The sequence below is a fragment of the Tupaia chinensis genome, unplaced genomic scaffold (assembly GCF_000334495.1).
Source record: "Tupaia chinensis unplaced genomic scaffold, TupChi_1.0 Scaffold145057_1, whole genome shotgun sequence".
Lineage (NCBI taxonomy): Eukaryota > Metazoa > Chordata > Mammalia > Scandentia > Tupaiidae > Tupaia > Tupaia belangeri.
Genome location: NW_006204918.1, coordinates 1,498,036 through 1,506,746, shown reverse-complemented (window position 1 = coordinate 1,506,746; position 8,711 = coordinate 1,498,036). Strand labels below are relative to the sequence as shown.

Sequence of the window (8,711 nt, the reverse complement as noted above, 5' to 3'; positions counted from 1 at the left end):
TTTTTCTTGAATTCATTAAACTGTTTCAATAGAATGTACTCGTTTGATTTTGTAAGGCATGTAGTTGGATACCTCAAGATTTCCAAGAGACATAGTATCTGACCATAATAAAGATTCTATTAACTAAACAAAATAACCTATGAAAAACATTTAGAAGTCAAGAAAAAGAAAGCTCTACACACACACCGCACACACATACACACTAATAATAGAAAAGAAATTGTGTATAATGAATTGTGTCATTAGGACTGCAAGTGGTCCATATCTTTCTATATAGTGAGAAATGTTCTAAGTGGTTTTGAGATTCTGTATGTTTCATAGAATCTGTGAAAATCCTGGAGTTTAAGAGCATTTACAGATAGTCCCCAAATCTCACAAATTGAAGTTTTAGATTATATACGTCAAAAATTAAAGCTTACATACACACAGAATGGTAATTTGTTGTTAAATAAAGAGAATCGATTGTATTTACCTCTGTTTGCATTTGTAACCTAACCTTTCTGGAACACTGTGTTCGGATCCAGAAAAATTAATAGATCTTATTCGCATCTGTTTCGGCCGTTTCCTTGACAACTGCTGTAGATGCTGCTATCACCATGGGAATGGTCCTTCTGAACGAAGCAGCAACCTCCAAAGGAGATGTTGGGAAAAGACGGAGTAAGTCTCTTGGTATTTTGGTAATTTGTTTGTCTTAAGAATCCTTTGACTCAAATCAGAATTACACAGAGTCCCTTCATAAGTGTAAATTCCCAAAGAAGGTTATGGTTTGAAGAAGGTTGAGGTTCTGTTGTTTGGGGTTTTCTCCCACCCCCACTTTTTCTGTCCCTTGGACATGCGCGTGTGTGCATGTACTGGGGCAGCTGTCCCTGCCGTAATGAGATGGAGTGATGTTGGTGGCACTGTACGTGACGGAGGGCTGTCCACCTGGTCAAGGTGCACCAGTCCATCTCTGACGCCCTCGTCTCCTTTCCAGTGTCTGCTCTGCAGAAAGCAATGGAACATTTTGTGGGCAGACTCCTCCGAGATTTGATTGGCATTTAGGACTGTCCCTGTGCCAGGAGAACCGGGTGTCCAGTCAGAGCCTGCCGTGGAGAAGCTGCTGTGTAGGACATGCATGGAAGGACTGAGCGATCTTCCACTGACCCCAGATCTTTTATCAAGATTAAAACGAAAAATTCCAGAGTGCACATGAGCTCACCGGAGAAAACAGAGAGAGAGAGAGAGAGAGAGAAAGGAAAGAGCCCGCGGTGGGCCATAGTTACGCACAGTACCTTTCCCTGCATTTCTTCCTCCGTTCAGGATTCGGGGCACACACACGCGTCTGAAGTGTTCTTCAAGCCCCCAGCCCAGGACGTGAACCACGTGGCTGACTTTCGTAGCATCCATCTCAGCCACCGCACCAGCGTTTTAAAAGGTGTATTTCATGGTAGTGTCTTTCCTAGGGGCCTTGCCTCTTCCACTGAAATAGCAAGATGACAGCCGCATCCAGTCCCACGTTGTGTTTTATCCTTTGATGGGTTAGAGAAAGAAAGCATTTGTATTTTTTCCCTAAAGTAATATATTTTGGTAGCAAAAAGAACACATGGGGAAAATCTTCTTCCTTTGCCTCAATAGCATAGGTGAGGAAAGGTCAGAGGGCCTTAGAGTCGATTCCTGCCAGAGACGTTTTTATAAGTAATGTCAAATTCTTAAATGATTTTGTGATGATACCTCCACAAACCTGTAATGAAAGGTTTTCTCTGTACCCTTTGTGTTCCTGAACTTTTTTTAAGACCCAGAATTTATGTATGGGGAGCATAGGTGTCTGGAAAAGATGAATAATTCATTAAGATATTTAAAATCAAAATCCAGACCTTTTTTTTTATGGGATTTTTAACTGGCGTGGGACACCTGTAAATGAGTCAGAGTGATTTTTGGAATATTTGGAAGTCTTAAGTGTTGAACTGGGCTGGATGTAACACGCAGTTTCTCTAGGATGCTCATGTGCTTTGTTGTAAATAAAGTAGAAAAGGGGGACAGCAGATGGCATGGAGGTTAGGGCAGCTGGATCTCACACGGCCAGCTCCACGGTTTGAGTCTCAGACCCGGCTGCTTGGAAAACATACTGGGCATGAGTGCCTGCCTGACCGAAATCCCGGGAGGAGACTGGAGAATGTACAGTGTTATGGCCATCCCCCGGGGGTGGTTCCTTATTGCCCTTTTCTCTTTCTCCTCTTGATCTCTGCTTTGCTCTGGCAAGTACAAGTACCTTACAGCAAAAACTAAGAAAAAAAATGGAAAAGAAACAATAGAAGACATGAACCCATAAGTTTGTAAAGCAGTATCGGATATCATTTTATGACATATCTTTTGAATAAACAATATTATGATCTTGGGATTTGACCAACTGTTTATGAGAACATATTTTTAATGTGATTATATGTTTATCATATTAAGGTAAGTAATAGTAATAAACATGTAGTAATTCTTTTCATTTCACCTCATCTGTGATAGTACATTTATAAAATCACTACTTCCAACTTCTCCCTTGGTAGGTACTTCAGTAATAACTCCAGCGCCCAAGTTATTTACTCGAATGCACACGTGCCTATGTGGGGGAGGGAAGAAGGAGACACACACATGTGCGTTCACACACCTAGGAGATATGTTTTTAAATTATTCCTTCCTTACTGTGATGCGGTTTCTGTTTTTGACATGGTACAACTTGATACGGCTGTGAATACTGCCCAGGCCCTGTTGCTTTGGTCTCTCTGTGGCTATTTCTTCTCGTAATGGCCGCCACGATTCACTTAGCAGTGACTAACTCCTCACCGCACTCAGTCCTCCTCCCTTCCCCAGGCACTCAGCATTCGAGCAGCCTTCTTCTGTTCCCTTGCCTGGAATCCAGTGTACATATCTTCATCACCTGATCACGAACCTTGGGCCTCATTTCCCATTGAGCACAGCCTTGCAGGCCAGTTAAAACAGCAAGGGTGTGAACGAACGCTTTGTTCCTCTTCTAAAGAAGGGGGGAGGGGGGATATCCAGGAAATTAAGAAGTGTTCGATAAAATAAGACTTAGGAAGGTATAAAGTAAAACATTGTATAATTAATTCTGGATTTAATAAAATTATCGTAGACAAAGTTGTTAATATGCTACATTAGGGCCTACTGTCTGTCATACTCATATTCTACAATTTCATTAAAAAGTATTTCTCATTTTGTGATATTTAGAAATCCATTTGTGGCTTTATTTTCTGCCAGTATTCATTTAAAGTTCAACAGTGTGTCTGAAATAAGATGTCACAGAAGCTGCAATTGGATGTTATTAAATGTTTCACAGTTTGTACTCAAAACTCAAAGGATGATAATGAATGAAAACTGATAGATCTGGAGACCATATTTTGACAGTGTCAGATAATCCCTGGGTTCCAGGAAACCCGATTTCATTTATATGCTAAAAAATCATTTTTTAGTTATTTTATCATTATAAAAGCTGATGTATATTTTTGATTTTCTTTGTTTCCTTCTGCCTTAATGTCTTAATCTCTTTTGTCTTCTTTCTTTTAAAAAATTAACATAATTCCTAAGGTATTTTTTAGAGTTCTCAGAAACTAGTGACAGAATATAAGTATTATACAAATAGGGCCAGCAGATGGTGTGGTGGTTATGTGCTAGGCCACCTCATGGCCACTGCGGTTCGTGTTATGTACCCTGTGGCTTGAAAACTCATGCTGGGCGGGTCTGTGTGCATGCCCCAAATCTGAGGAGGAAGATGGAGACTGGATTGTGGGTGACTGTCCCCCTTGGAGGATGGAGACTGGATTGTGGGTGACTGTTCCCCTTGGAGGATGGATGTGTGCTCTGTGACAAAAAAAAATTTTAAAAAGGTTTTTAAGTATTGTTCAAATGTTTTATTCTTAAAAGATGTTTATGTATCTGTATTAAGAGATGACACTAATTTCTACTTACATAGGCTAGATTTAAATAAAATTTAATTTATGGAAATATCCTCCTTTTCTTCTGTCCTAAATACCTGCATTTCACTGGCTCAGAGTTCTAAGCATTTAAATTTTATAATTTTATAATAAAATTTTCCTAATAGTAACATTGATCTTTTACAATTAAACATATCAAATATATACACTAAAGAAACTAATGTATTTTATTACTTGCCATCTTTAGATTCTTGCCAACCATAATAGAAAGGAAATGAAAAACTAATTCCTCTCTTGTCTACTTGGCTAGAGCAGAGTAATGTTAAGACCTAGACCACAGCACATTCTGCCAGGACACATGCCCGCTGACCCTTTGTGAAACAAACAGCAACACTGACCTACTGTTGGAACTGTCTGCTCCCCTTTGACTCTCAAAGCTTTTAGCCCTAACCTTCCATATAGTCGCATGAAAAATTTCTAAATAGCATGCTTTTTTACTGAGCCAACAATCTAGCCAATAACCTAAAATTATATTTATTTGTAAATGCGGCATGGTATCTGAAAAGAATAAAATGATATTTAGCATTCTAATAATGTAGAAGTCCTTGCTAATACAGCTAATGCTTCATAATGCAAGGGCTAATAATCTTATCTATTGTTTATCACATTCGTTGTTTTGTTTTGCTCCTTCTGGAGGATTTTAGTACTTATAGGAACTCTATAAGAGAAGAAAACCACCAGAAGACTTAGATCAGTCGATTTTGTTGTTTTCATACCCAAATAGTACATTTCATTGAGAAGAATACGGAAAATAATGAGTACATTGTATTGTGGATTATCTGGTTTGTTATGCCTGTATGTACCGTGAACTATTAAATGTAAGTATATTGCAATTGAAGGCATTTTAAACATATAAACATTTGTGTTGTCATTTGCTTGTTTTTAGACGCTAATGATACTTTCTGTCTCTTTCTAGTAATTTGCCTAGTGGGATTAGGCCTGGTGGTCTTCTTCTTCAGTTTTCTACTTTCAATATTTCGTTCCAAGTACCACGGCTATCCTTATAGGTAATATATTTATCCTGATGTGAATGCTTTAATTTTTTTATCAATAGGATAAATAAAAGTTCAAAAACTAATATATAATTAAGGATTATTATAAAGTAGCTAACTTATTTGCCTTGTGATTTTTAAATTCAGTTAAGCAAGTTTTTGAGCACCTGCCATGTGATCAGCATAGTAAACTGTACAAAGGAGATATAGTTCCTGCTCCTGAGCAGGGTGTGCTTTCATTTTAGAGTACACGTAAATACACATTATTATATGTATGTTGTGTGTGTGTGTGTGTGTGTGTTAAACTTAAAATGAGTTTTAGGCTTCATGCACGTCATCGAAATTTGTGTTTTCCCTTGGTTTGTCTATTCACAATAATAATTTCATCTACAAGACTGTTGACATGTAATCTACTATGCAGTACTTGATAAACCACATCATCATTTGCATGCTGCAGAACTTTAACTTTTCAAATAACAAAAGCAAACATAAAAAAGTTAAATGATAAAATAAACTGTGGTCATGGAAAGCTGTTGAAGATCTTTTCTAAGACCACATTATGATGTCTGAACTACACTTTGACTAAAGCACACCTCAATGGAGGTGCCAGAGGAGAATGTTGTTCAGTTTACAGATTGGGCGTATATTCACTTCTCGATCCTATTCCATCCTCAACTTTTCTTGAAGAAACTACAATTTCATTTTCTCTTTCTGTAGGCTGTCCTTATAGTGTAACCTATCTCTCTTTAATTGATAAAGAAGTCAAGTCCTAAATTTCCTTTCTCAGAGATGCTGGACTCTTTGCTTAGACAGTAAAACCTGTGATGTGTTGCTAGATAGTGAAAGTTCATCATATCTTAGATACATACCATTGACAGTAGGCATTTGAGTAGACATTCTCATAGATTGTGGCAACAATATGTAGCTTTATCTGGGGAACAAAACTAATCTCTTAAAAGGGAGATCTGATTATGGGATTACCATGTAAAAATTACACTTTCAACTCCCACCTCTTTATTTTCTCATATGGCAGAATGACATTTCCAGTTCTGTTCTCACATCCCTTAAAAGTAAAGGCACTTGGGGCCGGCAGGTGGTGTGGTCGTCAAGGGTGTTGGATTCCCACATGGCTGATCATGGTTTGAGTCCCAGACCTGACAGCTTGCTTTCTCACTTTCCCTCCCTGGTCAAATTAAAAAATAAATAAATAAAGTTTAAAAAAAAAAAAAAAAAAAAAAAGAAAACCTTTCCCCCCCCGTGGAAAAAAAAAAAAAAAAAAAAAAAATTTAAAAAAAAAAAAAAAAAAAAAAGTAAAGGCACTAAGGGAATGGAAAAAATGTGGATGAGCCCCAAGTTGTGGAGCCATCTACCTTAACTCCTTCCTGCAGTGGAAATAGATGTTTGGAACTTCAGTTTTGCAGGAACCAGGAGTAATAAGACAGGCAAGCAGTCTTTGGTTTCTTCATGTTATTCTTGACACTGGATAGCCAGCCAATTTAATTGCGAAATTGTGAAATGATCAAACTAATAAAACCCAAGAGTAACTAATACCCAAGAAAAATGAAGGGATATTTCTGGATTTTGTTTTGTTTTTCTTTCTTTCTGCGCTAGGTATGAAAATCATGGTTCTGTACAATTTATCTCAGTTTGAGGTACATGTGTTCTACAGTGGAATCTGTAATTGAAGAGAATGCTCCTGGAGTCCTCTATCTAAGACACTGCAAACACTTAAACATTAATTAATTCACTTCAATCTGTCGTGCCTAAAATAGGTCAAAGAAAAGGCTCTCTCTTTTTATTTTTTTAAAATAAACTATAGGAATAGATGATCATGAAGTTCTTAAGCCCTGTTTAGTTGACAGTCAGGAAGAAGGGGAAGAAAGGGCAAATTCCAGATCTCCTTACACCTCAGAGCACATAATCACACTAGAATATTTCTCCCTGATTCTTCTTTGACATAACAATATACTGATTAGGAAAAGTAGGGGAAAATGAGGTTTTTACTAGGTTCTTATAATAATGTCTACATTTGTTGGCACTCTCAATTTGTGCTTTTTTCCTGAGGGATTGTTGTCATTTAGTATAGTAATTCTCTTTTTTTTTTCTTTTTTCTTTTTTTCTTTATTTTTAACCAAAACTGTGTATATAAACTGCTTGGAAGCTGTTCAAGACCATATCCTAGATATACATTAATAAGCGTATCTGAACTGAAGTATCTGTGTACTTACTTTGTTTGTGAATGTAACATTTAAGCATTCTTGTTATATATCCAGTCCCACTCCCGTTGTCAATATCCTTCTAGCCTGACAAGTGACAAAGGATGGGCTTGCCTTTAGCTGACCTCCTGAGGCCAGAAATGTAACTGAAATCTCTTTGGAAAGTCAGAGATGCAAATCACGCCCCAGAGTGCTTTGTGAATATGAAAACTGACGTAACTTAAACACAAACCTGTAAGAAGAAGAAACAGAAGAAAGCCTCGCCAAGAAGCACGGGCAAGCAGGTGTGAACAGTGTGTTGTGCAGGGCCAGGGGCGTGGAAGGCAGGCTTTCAGCCGCAGCCTCTCTTCACAGTCCTCTGTCACTTTGCTGTTGTGGCTTTATAGATGGGCTTAAACAAGCTAAGTAGAGTTCACCTGTTCTGTTAGGCAGTTTCAGGCTGAAGTAAGTAAAGGGCAATAATCAGGCTATTTTAGATAATGGAAGGTTTATTACCAAGATATACAGAGAGGCAAGGAAGACACCAAAAATCTAGTTCCCATACAACTACATTTCACAGATGTTGGAAAGGGTTCAGAAAACAGGTCATTCGACAACATAAATCCGTTACTCCCCTCCCATGCTCCAGTGATAACTCAGTTACTTACTTACCTCTTGCCTCTAATTCGTCTCCCAGGCATACTACTGAAATACTGCTTTTTAACTCTCCTCTCTCCTCTTCAGCTAATTGGAGCCTTCTCTGGACCTTTGGTTCCTACCCATGCATCCACTTTGGCTCTCCAAGTGTAATTTGTGAACTTTATTTTCTAAGGGGGAGGGCCTCGTTGGTTAAGTTTGTTATTGTCCTTAACAAATAGAATTTCATTCCAGTCTATGTCATCTTCCACGGTGGTCCACCCTATAGATTCCCTAAGGGTATCTCCACCACAATTCCTTTCCCTGTTTATCAGTGTTAGCGATTTATGTCAAGTGCCTGTTTGTTGGTGCCATTCAAAGAGCCTACCGAATGAATGTATATTAGGCATCATGTCTTTAAGGTGCTTCCAAGGAAAGCTAAATGTAATAGAAACCTAGAAAAGATAAAAGAGCTGGCTAGGTAGTGCAGCAGTTAAGCACTATGTAGAAAGAGCTGGCTCTCACATGGCTGATCACAGTTCAAATCCCAGCCCTGGTGCTGGGGGGATGCAGGTGTATACCCAGGACCCTGAGGGGATGGAGAAATGGAGGAAGGGGTATTGCAGCACAACCAGGCCCAGTTGAGGAGCACGTTCTCTTTTTCTCTGCCCCTGTCTCTCTGAGTCTCTAGTGCACATACACTCAGATATTTAAAGAAAAAATTTGAAAGCACTAAATAAGTAAACAGAGTAGTATTTAATTCATCTCATCTCTGTTTGAAAAGGGGTGTGTACAATAGATCTTTGATGTCCGAGAGGTAGTTCTCAAAACTCGATGGCTTTCCAAATATCTGTAGTAGCCCTCATAAAGTGTTGTCAAGAATAATTGAATATTTTAAATGAGCCTCTTAG

The 8,711-nt window shown here is 38.4% G+C and overlaps 1 protein-coding gene across 1 annotated transcript in view; it reads left to right on the top strand.

Moving 5' to 3' along the window:
- The window catches only part of TUSC3 (tumor suppressor candidate 3), a 194,967-nt gene that overhangs the window by 160,454 nt on the left and 25,802 nt on the right, over positions 1-8,711 (top strand). The window contains exons 8-9 of the mRNA XM_006167752.1: positions 583-657; positions 4,894-4,984. Coding sequence (XP_006167814.1) covers positions 583-657; positions 4,894-4,984 — 166 coding nt within the window. The remainder of the gene's footprint in view (positions 1-582; positions 658-4,893; positions 4,985-8,711) is intronic.